Source organism: Carassius carassius, chromosome 47 (assembly GCF_963082965.1).
Source record: "Carassius carassius chromosome 47, fCarCar2.1, whole genome shotgun sequence".
NCBI lineage: Eukaryota > Metazoa > Chordata > Actinopteri > Cypriniformes > Cyprinidae > Carassius > Carassius carassius.
This window is the reverse complement of record NC_081801.1, coordinates 3,966,252-3,985,562: the sequence shown is the minus strand read 5'-3', so window position 1 is coordinate 3,985,562 and position 19,311 is coordinate 3,966,252. Positions and strand designations below refer to the sequence as shown.

At 36.5% G+C, this 19,311-nt stretch overlaps 2 protein-coding genes across 4 annotated transcripts in view; both read left to right on the top strand.

The window, feature by feature from the left end:
* The first annotated feature begins 211 nt into the window (after positions 1-211).
* On the top strand, positions 212-10,925 carry LOC132130222 (angiogenic factor with G patch and FHA domains 1-like). 2 transcript variants are annotated; one of them, XM_059541927.1, is made up of 15 exons: positions 212-431; positions 939-1,159; positions 1,238-1,337; positions 1,412-1,599; positions 2,538-2,675; positions 2,778-2,978; positions 4,885-5,401; positions 5,562-5,664; positions 5,742-5,793; positions 8,068-8,169; positions 8,259-8,424; positions 8,537-8,616; positions 9,979-10,106; positions 10,213-10,312; positions 10,405-10,925. In XM_059541927.1, the coding sequence occupies exons 2-15, from the start codon at positions 956-958 to the stop codon at positions 10,579-10,581; spliced, it is 2,256 nt and encodes a 751-aa protein (XP_059397910.1). In that variant the 5' UTR covers positions 212-431; positions 939-955; the 3' UTR covers positions 10,582-10,925. The 2 variants fall into 2 exon arrangements, with proteins under 2 accessions (XP_059397910.1, XP_059397911.1); XM_059541928.1 differs by lacking the exon at positions 4,885-5,401 and adding an exon at positions 3,329-3,395 and having other exon boundaries at positions 213-431.
* Positions 10,926-11,959: 1,034 nt separating this feature from the next.
* The window catches only part of LOC132130392 (high affinity cAMP-specific and IBMX-insensitive 3',5'-cyclic phosphodiesterase 8B-like), a 52,094-nt gene continuing 44,742 nt past the window's right edge, over positions 11,960-19,311 (top strand). The window contains exon 1 of one of the 2 annotated variants that reach the window (XM_059542098.1): positions 11,960-12,174. In XM_059542098.1, the coding sequence (XP_059398081.1) occupies positions 12,130-12,174 (45 nt within the window). In that variant the 5' untranslated portion in view covers positions 11,960-12,129. Of the gene's footprint in view, positions 12,175-17,435; positions 18,157-19,311 lie in introns of those variants that run through there. The other variant, XM_059542097.1, reaches the window with a different exon arrangement.

Here is a 19,311-nt window from a genome sequence, read left to right as displayed (position 1 = left end):
ACACTCTGTCTGCAAACATACATGAACCCAAAATTGCCCTTCGCGTATTTTCTACACACTTAAAACATATGAAACAAAGGTTAAACGTAAATAAAAGTTCAGGTTGTCGCTTGGACCAAACGAAGGTCGACGCATTAACTGAGTTCTACACCGGGGGGGGGGGGGGGGGTCGCGAGCCGCCATAGATAAACCGGAAGTGATGAAGGACAAAGTAAGCCATGACATCACAAAGTGAAAGTATGGCAGCGTCCGTAGCAGTGGGATTAAACTTCAGCACGTTGGTTCCCTGTAACGCACTTTACGATCACACAAACTTCTTCACGAATATGTGTCCAGTTCACGGTGGTCATATGATGTTTATCTTTGATTTGCAGATTGACGCGCGCGCAGTGAATCTGGGAACGCGCAGGGAAAACGGGAAATTAAAATCGGTGAGTGTGCCTTAATACAAAACATAACATCTCTATAACTTCATATATTTTTATTATATCTTATATTATATATAATTAGTTGAGAACTTTAGTAGATTGTTATGCTCAGATTGTTATTTTAATGGTACGGTTTCAGATTCAGCATTTTATGCAAATTTACGAAATCCTTCTCTGATTTGTTGGTTTAATTATGAAATCTAAAACCTTTTGATCCAAGGAACTCCCAAAAATAATAATAATTTCGCTAGAAACTCTCTTCCTAAAATATATATTTCAACTTTGTATTTATATGTATAAAAACCTATGATTAAGGACTAATTTTTCTCAGAAAAATAAGACCCAAATAAGATAATCGTTGACGTAAAGTAAGATAATTAAATGAATTAGAGAGAACTTTTGTGTCATTTTATTATTATTATTATTATTATTATTATTAAAAATATGTTACATGAAGTATCTTTAACTATTTTAGTTCTAAAAATTTAAATATATTTTTGTTATGTTTAGGTAGAACCTCCTCTGCAATGGCTGCAGAAGGAAACCCAGATCTGGAATCAAGTGATCCGGGTTTGGAAGTAGAGCTTGTGTCTTTGAGATCACAAGCCGAGGTGCTGCGACAAGAGCTGAAGACATGCAAGGATGAACTTCAGAAGTTACAGAAACAGCTCATCCAAAGCGAACGACTCCAGAAGACGACAGAAAGCTACAATGAAGATCTCAGGCAGCAGGTGAGTCATGTGCTTGTGGAGAACAAGGAGCGTTTTGAGGCAGCATAGATTGATAGCATTGTGTTTATGTTGTTTTAGGTTGATCAACTGAGTGCAGAAATCCATGAGCGAAAGAAGAGCGAGAGGGAGAAAGTAGATGCTGAGACTCAGACGGAGGAGTATACATGGACGGAGACAGGTTGGGCTTTCTTCTTTTCCTTTTTTTCTGCAGCACTGATGTGCTATTTAAATGTTATTTTCTTCCTGAAACAGATTATTATAATTATTACTATGGCGGATACTACCAGTCCGGAACGGAGACCACAGCAGAAGCACAGGAGAATGCTGTCATGGAATCTCAAGGATATTGTGAACCAACTGAGGAGCATCATGTAACAGCTGAGACGGCACCAGCCAATCCTGAGCTACCAAATGAATCAAGTGATCTTCCACAAACAGAGGTACGACAAGTGTTACTTATTTAAGTGTTTTTTATTTCCGATAATAGTTCTGGACATTTGTTATTGTCGGTATTGACATAGTTTGCATGTGTTGCATTTTGAGTTGAAATGCTACCAAATGTCAAAAATATGGCCAATATAATGTAAAATCTGGTCTAAAAAATCTGCATAATGGTGGAAATATTATAACAAGTCATACAAAAATTACAGTAATGCCAGAATGTAGCTTAAAAATTAGGCAAATTGATACAGTAAATAAAAGCTAAATAAAACTAAAATCAAAGTAAAAAATGATCTAACATATATCCAAAAACCTGAATTACTGCCAAAACAATCCAAATATTGTCAAAACAGTCTACAAATACAAAACATGAATAAATGATAAAACATATAACAAAGAAATTTAAATATGGCCCAAAATAGCCAAAATGATAAAAATAAAAAAAATCCAACATTTAGCCAAAACAGCCTGACATTTGGCTACAAAAATCCAACACAGTGAAAATTATAATTTAGACAGTCTAAATTAAGTACACATAAAATATGGACAATATAAATCTAAAAATATCCAAAATGATTTCAATTTTGGCAAAAATGTAGCAATAAATAAATATAATCTCACATATATCACTTAGAATCTACAATATAGCCAAAGTAATCCAAATATAGCCTACAATAATTTAAATTTAAATTTACTCAAAGTTTTGTCAAACTAATTTTATAGCCACATAATCATAATATGGCCACAATAACCCAGCATACCAGAATAATCTTAACGTATGATCAGAACAATCCGACATATCACCGAAACTATTTTAAAAATCTAAAAAAAATGATCAAACATTCATCCTAAACAAATACGAGCAGTTTACTGCCAGTAATAAAAATAGTTCTCATTTAAACTAATAATTATGAGCCAGTTTCTTGACTGTTCACAGGAGGTCTCTGGAGAAGGTGGCTCTATTGCAGAGATGCTGAGAGCAACCGCTGAGGAAGCGTTGAACCAGACCAACTTTGTGTTTGATGAAAGCTCTGGCATGTACTACGACCACAGCACTGGATTCTACTACGACTCTGTAAGTCCTTCTTCTGTCAGGACGCTCGACTGCTGCTATTTGTGTAATGGGCATGTGTAATCTTAATCGCCTGTGTTAATGTGTTTTTTCCTCTTCCCCCAGTCCAGTCAGCTGTATTATGATGCTAACACTGGCATGTACTATTACTTCGACCCAGAGAGTGGAAAATACCAATTCCACTCTAGGATAGAGGTGCCTGCAGCACATCCCGAAGTGGAGCAGACGCCACAGAGGAAGACCAAAGATTGGAAAAACAGGAAGTCGGTGAAGAACACCGATAGAGCTTCCTGTCCTGATGGAGGGGTGAGATGCACATGGACACACATTGTCTTTGCATAGTTTTGTAATCACAGAGATTTGTGTTTGTTGCTTGACGCTCGGTCTTCCTCACCTTGATTTCCCATTTGAAGTTTAATTTGTCAACCACTTTAATTTCAGTTTCTCAATTTTACCACCATCATGAGTCTCAGTTTTCAGTATTTTTTTTTTTTTTTTTTCAAAAACCTCTTTCTGGCTTCTGGTTCTGGCTCTTGTTGAATTGAGTTTGTGTTCGTGAGGGTCTGTAGAATAATCGGGGGTCTCAGAAAGGTGTCCGTCATTTGGGATATTTGATGCTTGGTGGAGCTGACCGTGTGCTCTTCCTTTCGCTGTAGGTTCAGGATTTGACTTGCTCATTGGCTCAGTTGAAGATAGACCATTTGAAGCAGGTTGGAGTGAGAGGTACGGTCTTTAATAGTTGTAAAGTTACATAGAGTTTTAGTATTTTTTGCCCCAAATGGTCGTAACAAGCGAAAGAGATGTTTTTATTCACTACTAAATACACTACTGTTCAGGGTCAGTACATTTTATTTTATTTTTATTTTTTTATAAATAAATACTTGTATCCAGTAAGAACACATTACATTGATTAAAAGTGGCAGTAAAGACATTTATAATGTTTTAAAAATGCTTTTGAATATTTATTCATCATTGAATTGAATTTTATATTCATAAACAAATTCTGGAAAATATTTGTTTCCACAAAAATGTTAAGCAGCACAACTGTTTACAACGTTGATAATATAAAAAACAATTTGAGTATCAAATCAGCATATTAGAATGATTTCTGAAGGATCATGTGACACTGAAGACTGGAGTAATGGTGTTGAAAATTCAGCTTTGTGTTACAAGAATAAATTACATTTTAAAATATATTAAAATCAAAACAGTCGATTTTAAATTGTAAAAATATTTCTCAATATTACTGTTTTTACTGTGTTTTTGATCAAATAAATGCAGCTTTGGTGAGCAAAAGTGACTTTAAAAACTTTTTTTTTTTTTTTTACCTTAAAGGGATACTCCACCTCAAAATGAAAATTTTGCCATTAATCACTTACCCCCATGTCGCTCCAAATCCTTTATGTGGAGAGACACAGAGGAGACTCTTGACAAAGGAATTGTTGAAAAAAGTAGTTATTTTTGCTTTCTTCGCTTACAAGCAGTATTCTTGTCGCTTCATAACGTTACGGTTGAACCACTGATGACAGATGGATTATTCTGACAACATCTTAAATACTTTCCTGGACCTTGACAGTGGTATTTACTTGGCAGTCTATGGGACAGTTACAAGCATCCTGGTTTTATCCAAAATATCTTAAATTGTGTTCCGAAGATGAACAAAGCTTTTACGGGTTTGGAACGACATGGGGGTAAGTGAATAATGACAAAATTTTCATTTTGGGTGGAGTATCCCTTTAAATTTTGAACAGTAATGTATTTACGGTGCCAAAATGTATTCTGTTGTACTTTTGGAATTTTTTTCCTTTAGTAGTTAACCTGGTTTGTGTATTTGATTTAACATTTATTGATGGTATTTTGACTGGGGTATAATGCAGTGTCAGAGCACATGCTTGTTTCTACAAATCTGGATTGCGTAAAAAAAAAAAAAAAATTCTTATCCCATGCCGAACTCTTCTCCAACATCTTTTCTGTGCCAAAAAGGACAAGAATTAAAAACGCATCGAACTATGATGAAAACTTAAGCCAGATCAGTAAGTGCTGTTTGGATGTTGAGGTTTCTGGTGGTTGTTTTGCATTACATTTTCTTGAACTGAAAACTGAGACTCAAATGGACCTTGAAAGGAAATACAAATCGTATGTTTTGATCTCAAAACGATGTGGAGACACAACTGGTGACGTCCTGATTGGCTGAGTGTTTGCTCACTGACAGGACCGTAAAGAGGCGGGGCCTGTGACTGTCAGACTGTCTGAAACCCACCAATGTGGTAAGAAGGATGATGCGTCATCACTTAAAAAAGGACGAAAGTCTCTGTCCCAAAGCTTGCAGCGACGCAGCGGTGCAGAACGATCCAAACGGACCAAGAGCCGAGAAAGAAGCAGAGATCGCTCCACAAACAGAAAGAAAACCCGGAGGCGGAGTGAATCACATTCTGATGACTCACATAGCAGGAGGCGGAGCGAAAATGGGTCGCATTCCGATGACACGCACAGCAGGAAGAGAAAGAAGAAGAGGAAAGAGAGGAAGAGATCGCGTTCTGAGACTCGCAGAGAAAGGAATTCACGCTCTGATAACGTGAGCGGTGATAGCGAGCCAGAGGAGGGCGAGCTCACCGAATCAGATGGAGAGAAAGAACTTTCTCCAGCATCATCATCATCCTTGTCTGCATCTCCTGTCCAAGCAGAACATGAGAGTCCTGAGAGAGAAATGGAAACGCTAATGCAGGAAGGTGAGGAGGGGAGTGAACATTGCGCCCCCTAGTGGCTGTTTGGTATTGGTCGTTTAAAGATACAATGTTATTTTTGTTATCAGGTAAACACGCCATATTTTGCACTACTGTAGCATTTTATTATTGTCTATCTGTTATGTGTGTGGTTTGTATATTTCAGAAGCCTGGCCGCCGTGTGTTCGGGTAACTGTGGTTCGCTCTCCTGTGCTGCAGACGGGGACGCTTTTCATCTTCACGGCAGATACAGTCGCCACCATCGGCCGGTCGGTACAGTTCTGTGTGTGGTTCTGTTCATCCATTGTGTTGATGAGTTCAAATGTTTGTGTGTTTCTGTTTGCAGAGAGAAAGACATGAATCATGCCATCAGAATCCCCGAGATGGGAGTCAGTAAGGTAAAACAAACTCAAATCAAACTGTAAACACACATTCTTGGTCAAAGGCATTTTTACTATGAAATGAAACAATCTAAAATGCTGAGATTGAGGCATTTTGTATTGTCAGATATACAGTCTTGGCCAAAAGTTTTGAGAATTACATAAATATTGGAAATTGGAAAAGTTGCTGCTTAAGTTTTTATAATAGCAATTTGCATATACTCCAGAATGTTATGAAGAGTGATCAGATGAATTGCATAGTCCTTCTTTGCCATGAAAATGAACTTAATCCCAAAAAAACCTTTCCACTGCATTTCATTGCTGTCATTAAAGGAACTGCTGAGATCATTTCAGTAATCGTCTTGTTAACTCAGGTGAGAATGTTGACGAGCACAAGGCTGGAGATCATTATGTCAGGCTGATTGGGTTAGAATGGCAGACTTGACATGTTAAAAGGAGGGTGATGCTTGAAATCATTGTTCTTCCATTGTTAACCATGGTGACCTGCATAGAAACGCGTGCAGCCATCATTGCGTTGCATAAAAATGGCTTCAAAGGCAAGGATATTGTGGCTACTAAGATTGCACCTAAATCAACAATTTATAGGATCATCAAGAACTTCAAGGAAAGAGGTTCCTCTTCAGGCTTCAGGGCATCCAAGAAAGTCCAGCAAGCGCCAGGATGGTCTCCTAAAGAGGATTCAGCTGCAGGATCGGAGTGCCACCAGTGCAGAGCTTGCTCAGGAATGGCAGCAGGCAGGTGTGAGCGCATCTGCATGCACAGTGAGGCCAAGACTTTTGGAAGATGGCCTGGTGTCAAGAAGGGCAGCAAAGAAGCCACTTCTCTCCAAAAAAAACATCAGGAACAGATTGATCTTCTGCAGAAAGTATAGTGAATGGACTGCTGAGGACTGGGGCAAAGTCATATTCTCAGATGAAGCCCCTTTCCGATTGTTTGGGGCATCTGGAAAAAGGCTTGTCCGGAGAAGAAAAGGTGAGCGCTACCATCAGTCCTGTGTCATGCCAACAGTAAAGCATCCTGACACCATTCATGTGTGTGGTTGCTTTTCATCCAAGGGAGTGGGCTCACTCACAATTCTCCCCAAAAACACAGCCATGAATAAAGAATGGTACCAAAACACCCTCCAACAGCAACTTCTTCCAACAATCCAACAACAGTTTGGTGAAGAACAATGCATCTTCCAGCATGATGGAGCACCATGCAATAAGGTAAAAGTGATAACTAAGTGGCTCGGGTACCAGAATGTTTAAATTTTGGGTCCATGGCCTGGAAACTCCCCAGATCTTAATCCCATTGAGAACTTCTGGTCAATCCTCAAGAGTCGGGTGGACAAACAAAAACCCACTAATTCTGACAAACTCCAAGAAGTGATTATGAAAGAATGGATTGCTAAGAGAGTCAAATACTGACTCTTTGCATAAATGTCATGTAATTGTCGATAAAAGCCTTTGAAACGTATGAAGTGCTTGTAATTATATTTCAGTACATCACAGAAACAACTGAAACAAAGATCTAAAAGCAGTTTAGCAGCAAACTTTTTGAAAACTAATATTTATGTAATTCTCAAAACTTTTGGCCACGACTGTAGTCTTGATATGCATTGAATAATGATCGTACGCTGAAGTATACTCTCTAAATTCCTTGTTTATTTTAAAAAGAATCTTAAAGAATAATTTGCAATGCATTTTACTTCTGTAATCTGACACAAACTATGATTCAAAAGTTTGGGGTCGCTAAAATGTATTTTTTATTTTTGCAAAAAGTCTCAGGCAGCAGTTATTTGAACAAAAATACATTAAGAATTATGATGAAATTACATTTTAACATATTTTATATATAATAAATGTGATTTATTTCTGTGATGCATCATTACTCCAGTCTTCAGTGTCACGTGATCCTTCAGAAATCATTCTAATATGCTGATTTGCTGCTCAATACTTTTTTTTTTTCTTTTTTTTCGTCAGTGTAATATTGTTGTGGAAACCATGATTACTTTTTTTCATTTTGAAATGAAATTTTTTGAATAAAAAATTAAATGTAAAAAATATATATATTTGAAATAGAAACATTATAAATGTATTTACTGTCACTTTTAATCAATTTAATGCGTCCTTGCTGAATAAGAGTATACATTTATTTATTTTACTGACCCCAAACTTTTCTAAAGGACATAGAATTATAACACCAGGAACATGTTTTAAAAATGGATTTGATTTAATTTTGACAGTGTTTTCTCTGTGTTGATATTCTTCTCTCTATCTCTGTGTGTAGTCCCATGCAGAAGTTTATTTTGACCAGGAGCAGCAGTGTTATATGCTGATAGATCAGGGAAGTCAGAACGGCACCGTCCTCAATGGAAACAGAATACTGCAGGTAACAAACACAGCTCTTCTGTTCCAACAGCCTCTAACACATATTTCAATATAAGGATGTTTATCAGAATTTAAACATGTTTCCTGCAGCCCAAAGTTCGCTGTGACCCTTGCCCTCTGACCCACGGAGATGAAGTTAAGATGGGAGAAACAGTTTTGTCTTTCCACATTCACATGGGAACAGACACATGTGATGGCTGTGAACCAGGACAGATCATTGCACACCTGAGCCGCCATAAGAAAGACGACACCTCCGGTATATACAAGCGCACATGACTCTGCTCACAGTTATTATAGGCTTATGGTTAAGTATGACTAAATTGCTGTTATTACATTTTTTATGACATGCATACTTCTGTATGTTTCAGCAACTGTTCTCAGTAAAGAGGCCAAGGAGGTTCAAAGACAGAAAGAACTGAAGATGATGAAGGTTAAATATGGTCTTAAAGTAAGTTTGTATGTCCTTTACAAGCTCTTCTGTTGGCAAAACTTTTAAAGCAGAGGTCAGGCATGTTTATGTGGGCTTTGTGATGGTGTGCGCTCAGTGCTGCCCTCTTAAGGTCAGTAAGTAGAGATGGTCACTCTATTCCTAGGTGTTCCAAGCTACAGCAGGTACAGTATTTAACCTTTAAAATGATGCCACTGTTATCATGCTAAGGCAAGCATCACTGCTGGTATTGTGCATACTTTGTCCTAAAGTTGTTTCTAAATCATTAAGTATGAATCTTTGCTGTCACACTTATACAAAATTTGATGTTATGAAAAGACTTGAAGGTAACCAGTGTTATTTTAGTATCATTGATTCTATTATAGCTTTTCTTAGTATTTTTAATTTATTTATTTTTTAATTATTTCTGTTTTAATTGTAATTTTAAAGTTTTTGTCTTTTTTTTTGTTGTGTTTTCTTTTTTTTTTTTATTGGTTTTTAATAAAAAAAAAAAAAAAAAAAATATATATATATTTTTTTTTAATATAGTTTTTGTTAAGCTTTAGTTTATGTAGTTATTTTAGTATTTCAACTTGAACAAAAATGAGAAATGTTCCATTGGCAGCTAGACTTTGGAAAGCTCCCCAAAAAAGTCAAAAATATTACTGGTGTTTCTGCTGTATTAACTGTTTGTTCTTCAATAAAAAACAATAGTTGAGGAAAAAAATACGAAATATGATTTAATTTCTTGATTTTGTTATTTTTAACATTTAAACGTATATTTAAGCCTAAAAAATGAAAAAAAAAAATTATTACTTGAAAGAAAATAAACATTCAATGAAATAAGAATCTAAATGTCATTTAGTTTAAGTACTTAAAGAATTAAAACGAAATAAGCTAAAATGTAATACAAACTTTATAGACATAGAAAAACTAATAAAAAAAAATAACTAAAATGTAAAATTAAAAACAAAAATAGAACGTACATAAAAGATTCTAATTTAAAATATTACCAAAATCTATAATAGCTATAATAATTATATAATATAATAAATTATACTAAAATAACTCTGATTACAGTAAGATTTTAATATACAGTTTTAATGATAATTTAATGGTTGAAATACTTTTAAGTCATCCTGTGACCCCCTAGCAACCATCCAGAACACCCTTGCCTTATAAACAGTTCTTAAGTGTTCTTTTTATACTGTTATTGCTGAAAGGTTACTGATGTATTATATTTTATTGGCATAATTCAGAAACTGTACTTAATTTTGTTGTTAATGTTTGTATTTTTTAGCACCGCTGGATGTGACTTGAAACTCTTGACAATGCTTGTTTAGCAAATACGTGTGTGTGTGTGTGTGTGTGTCTGTGTTTCAGAGCAGTGATTATGAGGAGCAGAAAGCCCTGAAGAACAGCAGGTATAAAGATAGAGCAGAAAACCGCCGGCAGAAAGTCGGCAGCGAGGCTACGTTCAAGAGAGATGATGCTCCTGCTTCTGTTCACATGTACGTAACCAATTCAGTCAAACATTTATCCCTCTAAAACAGATGTGCACTACAGTAGACATCTAGCGTGACAATATGAATTAAATATATATGTGTGTGTGTGTAGTGAAATTGGAGATGAGAATAAGGGTAGAAAGATGCTGGAGAAGATGGGCTGGAAACGAGGAGAAGGGCTCGGCAAGGACGGAGCTGGAATGAAGGATCCAGTAATACTGATTTCTCCATGTTTTGTTTACGCAGTGTTATGTGTGCTAGTGCGTGAGATTTACACTCACTTCCCTTTGTGTGTGCGTCATAGATTCAGCTGCATGTGCGCAAGGCTCAGTCCGGTCTCGGTTCTGGAGCTGCTGTGTCGATAGAAGACGCTTCACTCACCAAAACCAAAACCCAGCGGAACTGGGAACGTGCGCGGGAACGGTTCTCCTACGCCTGCCAGGCTGACTCCGCCCATCCTGAAACCAGCCAATCACCTTAAGCCTGGGTCAAAAGTCAGGGCACAGAGTGACTTCTTTGAATCTGATGCCAGACATGGCCATCATTTGGTTAACTTGTATAGTAATTTCAGTTGAAGACCTTATTCTTATGAGATTTGTAATTAGATGCAAGTTTGTTTTAAAGATTGCTGGTCAGAGAGAGTGTTTTTTTTTTTTTTTTTTTGCTGTGAAATTCAGATACAGAAAAGCTTGGACAAATAAACAATAAACAGTAAATGCATTCCAAATTATAATTGTTTTGCATCCTTAAATTAAATGGGTAAGTCTGCCTTACTGCGCAAGAATGCATGCAAAATGTTCCAATAATAAATTATCTGTAAAGACATGTTTTGAGAATCATTTTGCAGCATTGTACTTGAGGGCTGCAGTTAAACCTGTCCAATCAGAAAGCAACTTATTTAACTCCCTGGTCTTCAGTCTTAAGTCAGTCTTTTCTTACTGCCATTTGTCCATATGCAACAAATAATTAGTTATGTTAGAGAACAAAGTCCCATGTGTTGTGATGGTGAAGCTGTGGTACTTTAGTATCACTGTCCACACATAAAGCTGTTAGGACCAGTTTGGTCTCTGTATAGTTTGGAACCTATAGCAATTCAACCACTTAAACATGATTATTATTTACCTCTTGCATGCATAAACACTTATTATTGTTTATCCTTATAGTATCAACCTCATGTCTGGGTCACATCACCTCAAAATCAAAAGAAAAAAAATAGCTGATGAATATTTTCAGGGTCATTTAAGACCAGTTTATTAGTTTTGGATGAGTTTCATTTCAGCACGGTGCTTTCCCCAACTTCTCATGATAGTAATGTACTTGTTTTACTTTTAACTTTATTTGTAGTTCTCATTTTCAGCAGAGTTTCTCATAAGAAAATAAGAAATCATCCTGTTCAAATACAATTTTTATAATAATATTTATTTTTAGTAGTAGTAATAAACATGGTTTATTACTATTATTAGAATTAGAACTATTAGCATTCCCATTACTGCAGTGAATTCTTTTTATTATTATTTAAATGATACAGTTTTTGTATTATATTTAAAAAAATATATCATTTATCAAATAAGGTAATTCTATTTATTTTCAGTGGTGTTTCTCTGATGTTCAGACACTTATAATAAGTATTGTTATTATGAGTAATTTTCCCGTTACTGTAATGTACAAATGTAATGATAAATTGCAGTCTGGAATAACATTGAGCATGTAATGAATGCAATAACAAATAACTCGTATAATATTCAGTAATCGACAAACTGAATAAGTAATATTTATGCAAAGTGTTAAATATTGAGCCGACGGCGCTAGGACCGCGCACTTGTCCGTTCAGTTCGTGTGGGTGAAAAAGTTCAGAGAAACGTAGCCTACCTAAAACCTCAAAAAGTTCCCAGGCAGTATTGCCTTTCGGTGCGATCTAGTGGAGAGGATGTTGACACAATGTGCTGATTTCAACGAAGTTTTAACTCTAAATAGGTGGAATTGGATGTAACCGAACCTCTGCGGGCAGTTTGGACCGGGGCGGACAGAGATGAGCGCGTGCACACAGCTGCTGTCCAACGGACAGCGGATAGAGGTGAGATTCACTCTGAACGACTCAAAAGCTTCGGAACCCACGGAAAAAGGTTTCTTATAAAACTCTTTTTTTTTTTTTTTTTTTTTTTATCAAGCCATCGAAGGTCGTTTCAGAGTTTGTCGTTATACGTTTAACTAGATTAGGTTTAGCCAATGTGACCGTTCTGAAAAGGAAACGAGTAACGTTAGCTAATGCGACTCCGTGTTCTGTTCATTCTCTACAAAAAATCCGCTTCTAAGGACTTTAAATAGTTAATAGATTTTACCTGTTTTGCTTGGGGGGTAACCTCAGGTCTTCTTTAAGTCAGCGCTCCTCATGACAGCGTTTAGGAGAGTGGGGTAAGTTGTGACACTCTTAAATGGTCCTTTAGCCAAAAATAAATGAGATCGAAGTAACGTTAAAACAACCAAGTGTTTAAGCATATGCGTTACTTACTGAAATAAACAGTAAAATATGACTTGTCTCGAGAAGAAATTATAAGTGTATAGGGCCCTATAACTTCAGTGAACTTGTCCACTGTTTGGGTTAAGTTGAGTCATTTTAAAATGTAATTCTGAATATGTTATAAACTCATTTACGTTACATGCTTTTAAAAAAAATATATTTTTTTTAAGTTTCATCTCGGCTATGTTACTTTAAGCATATATAATTGGCACTTTCTGTGACACGTCTTACCCCACTCCTATTAGTGTATTTGCAGTTTAATAATGGCTTAATTATCTTTATGAACCATTTGTTCTTTAATAGTTGGTTTTGTTATGTGCTAACATTTTGTAGGGTTTTCATTTGAGACATTGCTGCCAAGATTATTGATTGAGGCATTTATTTTTTGGTCTGCACTGAAGTAATGTCAGTTACACTGTAACACTGAGAATTCATGTTCTCTTAGTTACATTGTAGATGTTAAAGGGGTCATGAACTGAGAACTCAAAATTCCCTCCATCTTTTGACATATAATAGGCCATTCATTGTACTATAAAAACATCCTGTAAGTTTCAAAACTCAAAACTTTCTTGTTATTCTAAAAGCAGCTTATGTGAAGTCAAGCTGCCAAACAATAAACGATATAAACCCCGCCTCCACAGAAGATCAACGCCTACTTCTACATCACTGCCAAATGTAGTGTAAATAACAAGAAAGTCTACACAGAAGCCAAACTATAAAGATGCTCTGAAGAGAAAAAGACGCTGTGCAGTGCCAAGTTGTTGAAGTAGTCTTTGCATCGCCTTTCTTCTGATCTCCCAACATTAGGAAAGAGTGTATGAAGTTTATTTTTAATGAAGATCCAGACCACGTCAGTAAGAACTCAGTCCTTCATTCACTTCATTTTACCACGGATTTGTTTACAAACAAGCCACAGTTCAACGCAGGATTTTCAGAAAGATAGAAACTAAAAGTCAATGCTGTGACGACTATAGGATCCGACAGTAATGGTGCACCACACAACTGTAACTGTACTGAGTATTTATGCATTTTTAATCTAAATCACAGCAGCGTCCATCTGTGAAGGCTGTAGGCTGTCAAACATACACAACTGTTAGCCAATCATAGCAGTGGGTGTTGTAATGCATCTATAATAAGCCCCGCCTATTCAAAGCTTTCTGATGAGATGAAAAAAATAGCCTATAACTTCTAAATTATGTTTTTGATATACAAATTGATTAAAGTATAAGTGGACCTCAGAGAACAGTACAAAATAATGACAAGGGCAGTTTATAACCCCCTTTAAGTGTCAGGAGATTTCTGTGATTAATCTAGACAGTGTTGCAGTTCTCCAGCAGAGGGTGGTCATGGGTGGGCTCATGTATACAGAGCAAACGGTCAGGTCAGCAGTTAGTGTAACATGCTGGGCAGACTAAATCATCTGCAATGAGTGCAAGTGGAAGTTTTATTCCTTTGATGAAGATAGGAATGTTTTAATGTAGAAGAATGTTGAACTCTACTTGTTGTTGGAGAGATCGGGTGTTTCGTTTAAAGCAAAGATTACAACATATAACTCGATCAAGCCGCTTCCAGCTGAGTGCCCAAAATTAAAATGTTTTCTGCTACAAGCTTAAAATCTTATAAGATATCCCAAAGATTAATTATCACTTCTAATCTTCACATTTAGTAATTGTAGTACTTTGTTATTTATATTAAGAGAGGCTGATTAAAGAATACTTAACAGTCACACTGAGAGTTCATAATGAATCTGCTATGAGCTTCTGTAGTTCTCCGAAGAAGTGTAAAAGTGTGGCATCGCATTCTGGGATTTTTTTTTTTTGAATTGCTCTCTGCAGTGCAAGCTATGATCTTGACAACATGAAGATTTACCACTGCATATATATATACACATTTATCCACTGTCTGTTTTTTTACTGCCTTTGCATCTTATATCGGGGTACTGGGGGATTACTATATTTATATAACACAGCATGTGGTGTCAGGTTAACTTTATTGAATACCATAGTATGTACCATGTTATTTTGTCCAGAAGATATAATACCATGATACTGACAGGGCATTAGTTGCACTTTTTTAATAACTGGTCTGGACTTTGTTATATAAACAGAAGAATAAGAAGTTCATTTCCACCACAGAATAAAAAAAGATCATTGTGACTTTTTATCTTACAGTTCTTTTTTTTTCTCTCACAATTATTTTTTTTTTCTATCACAAATCTTGGATTTTATATCTCACAGTTCTGACTTTTTTTTTTCTAAGCCCTGCAAAATATAAACTCAAAATTCTAATTATGTGATAAAAAGTTGAAATTAAGAGGAAATAAACTTCCACAGAAGACAGACAAGTTTTATTTATTTGGTTAACAGCAGCTTTGACATTTTTAATAACATAAGGGGGGATAGATTTTTTAGTTTAAGTGGATGATCTGTGATATAATCTTTGGAAGGTGTCATCATGACTATTGAAGGTTTTGCCTATGCATGTACTGTACGGCACATATGCAGAATGACTTGCAATAGTGACGAAGTTAGGCCAGAAACATTTTTCTCACCCATGCAAGAATCTGTTATAGAATCCAGCATAATAAAAGGTCTGTATAGTCTGGGCTTATCAGTCATTTACAGATGTTTGGAACACTTTACAGCTTGGGCCTGTAATATGCAAACATTTGGAAACCCAGATGTACTATCACTGATCCTGAAGTCTAGCACTGTACATTTATATGCATTTGGCCGATGCTTTAAATGACTTATTGCATTCATATTGTATCAGTTCATGCACTCCCTGGGAATTCAACCCATATGCTCTACTGTTTAACCTGCAGAAACACTTAAAACGTCATTGTTTAGGAACGTCCCAGTGTTCAAATCATTTTTGATGCATCAAGGTGAAGGTCAATTGAATGGCCTTGTTTCATTTTATCAGTTCATAAACATGCCCACGAGGTTCATTGACAGCCGTTAGTTCCTCTAGCATCACTGAAAACTGTAAGGATGTATAACACAGTCTGTTTATTTTTAAGTGAATTATAAGTAAACATTTTGTGAAGTAAGTGTTCAGCAAACAATGTTGTATATGCTTAATTTTCAGTCAATAAATTACACAGCTCTAGGGATGTAATGATTAACTGCGAACTGGTTGAAAATCGCTTAAAATATGTGACGATTCAAATCAGTTGAGATGCTAAACAAATTGTGATTCAATCAGGGGTAGGAGTTTATATAAATTTATGTCTGAGGGGAACTTAGTTTAGATGGTATTTTTTCTTTTCATCTTGCCTCTCTATAATGCATATTACAGTTCATAAGTGCAGCACTGCTTTGTTTACAGCGGAAACCAAGGAAACGCTTTAAGCACCACCTGCTGGCAGAGAGTGAATCTGTGTTTCATTCCGCTCTGCTGTTTCTTTTTCATGCAGATATTTTTTTATGTAGTTTCGCAAAACTTTAGTCAAACCACTCTGTTTTTGCTTCAAATTTCGAAATTATACAATCTAATTTAATTTAAAAACTGCTCATGTTGAATGTATACGCAGCATCTTTGTTTGGATCATGATTAAATGCAGTGGTTGCCTCTCATTTTAAATGGAAAGAGCACAGACAGTTTTTTTTTCAATTTCAATTTAGTTTTGTTATTTACAGTTACATTATATTTGAATTTTGTCATTTAGCAGACACTTTTATCCAAAGTGACTTACAAATGAGGACAATATAAGCAATCAAAACCAACAAAAGAGCAATAATAGTGCTAAATTAGTATATTATAGTATTATATTTCAATTTCACAAAGAAACGTGCTTTATTTTGTCCAAGCAATAATAAAAGGCCACATTTAATTTATAATTTGTCTTAAATCTCATTTTGTAAAAAAAAAAAATATATATATATATATATAATCAAAATAAAGCTGTCAAAAGTTTCAGTTTTAACGACAAAAAACACTAAGTAGCCTATTCAAAATGCATCATTTAATTTACAACCTGCAAAGAAGTGAAGAAATCTGTTCAAATACTCAATTTGTTGTCAAATAACTCTTCACAAAATCTGTATTTTTCTGTTGCTGTTTGCATTGTAGTGAAACACGCACATATGTAGCAGAAAACATGTGAGTCATGTTTGCATTTTCTTGTCACTGGCCATAATTCTAACCTTGAAATCAGGATTAGGCATAATGGATTATAACAATGTCTTCAAAATCATTCGTACATGTGAAAATGGGCTGAGAATTGAAATTAAATACACTTTATCTCCAAATGGAAATTTGTTTTGCCCTCAAGGTGCATTTACATTGACAGATGCATTGGATCATAAATGACAAATAAGATACAATAAAAACATAATCCCTTTCCTTAAAAATGTTTAACATTTTAATAGAGGTAGGTAAAAGAGTTTTTCAAATGATTATACCTGCACATTGGCAGTTTTTCTGGAAATTAAGATGTAATACAACATTTCTTTACCTTAAAAATACTCGCAGAAGCAAAAATTGCTACAAAATGCTTCATATTTTGTAAGAAAATGTGACACACTAGAGCAAAACAGTGCTATTTTTGTTAAAGCACTGATTAGATTTAATTTCATTAATGCAGGATGATGTTATATATCTACATTTATGGTTCACCCTGCTTTCCAGTTGCTCAGTTGTTGAGTAAGTCACTAGCAAAACAGTTCTTTTCTCGTTTAGACTCTACAGAAAGAAAAACATGAATCCACCATTATTCCAGAATGAATTAATAGGCAGATAGTGTGTGTGTGTGTGTGTGTGTGTGTGTGTGTTTATGGGAAGAGGGAGTCACTACTGATGTGCGTGTCTGTCATTGATGACGCTCATATGTCTTAAAGGACCACGAGTGTAAGTTTGAGGCATATTCTCACAGTCTGATGCTTTGCGCCTGTTTTTTAAGAGCTCCGCCGTCGTGATGAACACACAGATGACTAATACCGCGAGAAAATGGATCGTATCGTGCAGCTTGAACATTTAGTGTCATACGCCGAGGTGAAATAAGGGTGTAATTCGTCCAAAATGTGACATGGCACAAGCGCAAGGGGCTCACGGTTGGACAGCCGAGGTGTCATCCATCTGATCTGATATGATCACTGATAAATAACGCCGCGAGATGGATAACCTTTCCGTTTCTCCCTGACACGCGCGGGAGGGAGGCAGGCGGAACTGAGCAGCGTGACCACCGGCCAATGTACCGGGGGAACGTCTTGAGATCCGTTCCTCCGGGTTTTACGCAGCAAGGCGCGGGGAACGATGGGCTGCGCTCCCAGCATCCACGTCTCGCAGAGCGGGGTGATCTACTGCCGAGACTCGGACGAGTCCAACTCGCCCCACCAGACCACCACCATCTCGCAGGGCACGGCGACCACCCTGCACGGCCTCTTCATCAAGACCGACGCGGCGGACACCATCCCCTCCGTGATCGCGTACCAAAGCAGGCACACACGGACCAACTCCCATCGGGACCGGAAAGAGAACAGCGGCGGGCACGTGTGCACGGAGGCCGAGACTCAGACCAGCAGATCCAGCGTCAAGGTATGAGGAATGAATGAATTAATGAATGAATGGCAAGATGGTGGGAATCAGATTTAGCTCTTTATCTCTCATTATTTCCACAGTATTGTCATTCATTCAGTGCGTTTGTGTCATTCCTGCATGTGTGTTGTTCTTGTGAATCATCAGCTGGATGCTTATTGCTGCCATATACTTATTGTTTACTGATAATTATGTCTAGTTTGACATCTCTAATGGTATTCTGTCATTCAGATGGTTAAATTTAGCTTTAGTGAAGGAATTTTGTTCATTCAGAAACTTCAAACAGGTGGGAGCCCAGTGAAGGACAATATTTACCTGTGGATGTGATCTTAGCAGAATTATTTATTTTTACAAAGACATTTTTAACAGTATAAAACCAACAGCATTTACATTAACTGTTTTAACTATCAATTTAATCATTAACTATTATGACTGTTGTCAATAAAAATCAACATTGAATAGGTGTGCAAGATATTGCAATTCCTGTAGCTTAAAACAGTAAAGCATGGTGCTAACCAGTGTTGGGGAGTAACTAGTTACATGTAACGGCGTTACGTAATTTAATTACACAATTATTGTAACTGTAATTAGTTACAGTTACTACGAAAAAATGAGTAATTAAATTACAGTTACTTATGAAATTTTTAACGATTACAAAGGGGATTACATTTGAATATTTACACACATCCACATACAGATTTAACTGATTTCTTTCCCAAATTGCACTGACTATTCTGAGACATACCGCCCTAATAATTCCCGGGATGCGGAAATACAGTCTGGTTCGTAGAATCCAGTCATAAAAACGGAATGCCTGACGGAATATGCCACATTTTGGATGACTAAATCAAAAGTAGGTCAGTACACTTGAATCAAAACATGACATCGACTAGTGTCTGTGAATATTAAGCCCCAAAAATGCAATATATGACTTGCACATTCTGCGTGTCTGTGGAAATCAGGCGCGGACTGGACACCGGGAGAACCGGGACAATTCCCTGTGGCCTGGCAGCCGATTTTGCCCCACTATTTAATATCATTATTGTATAATTGCCTGCCGAATGTACTAAAGCGATCATTTGCGAATCCGCCGTTTGATAATTAAATCTCTAATAAGTCATGAAGAGTCATGACTCGCGCGCTCTCCGCGCCTCC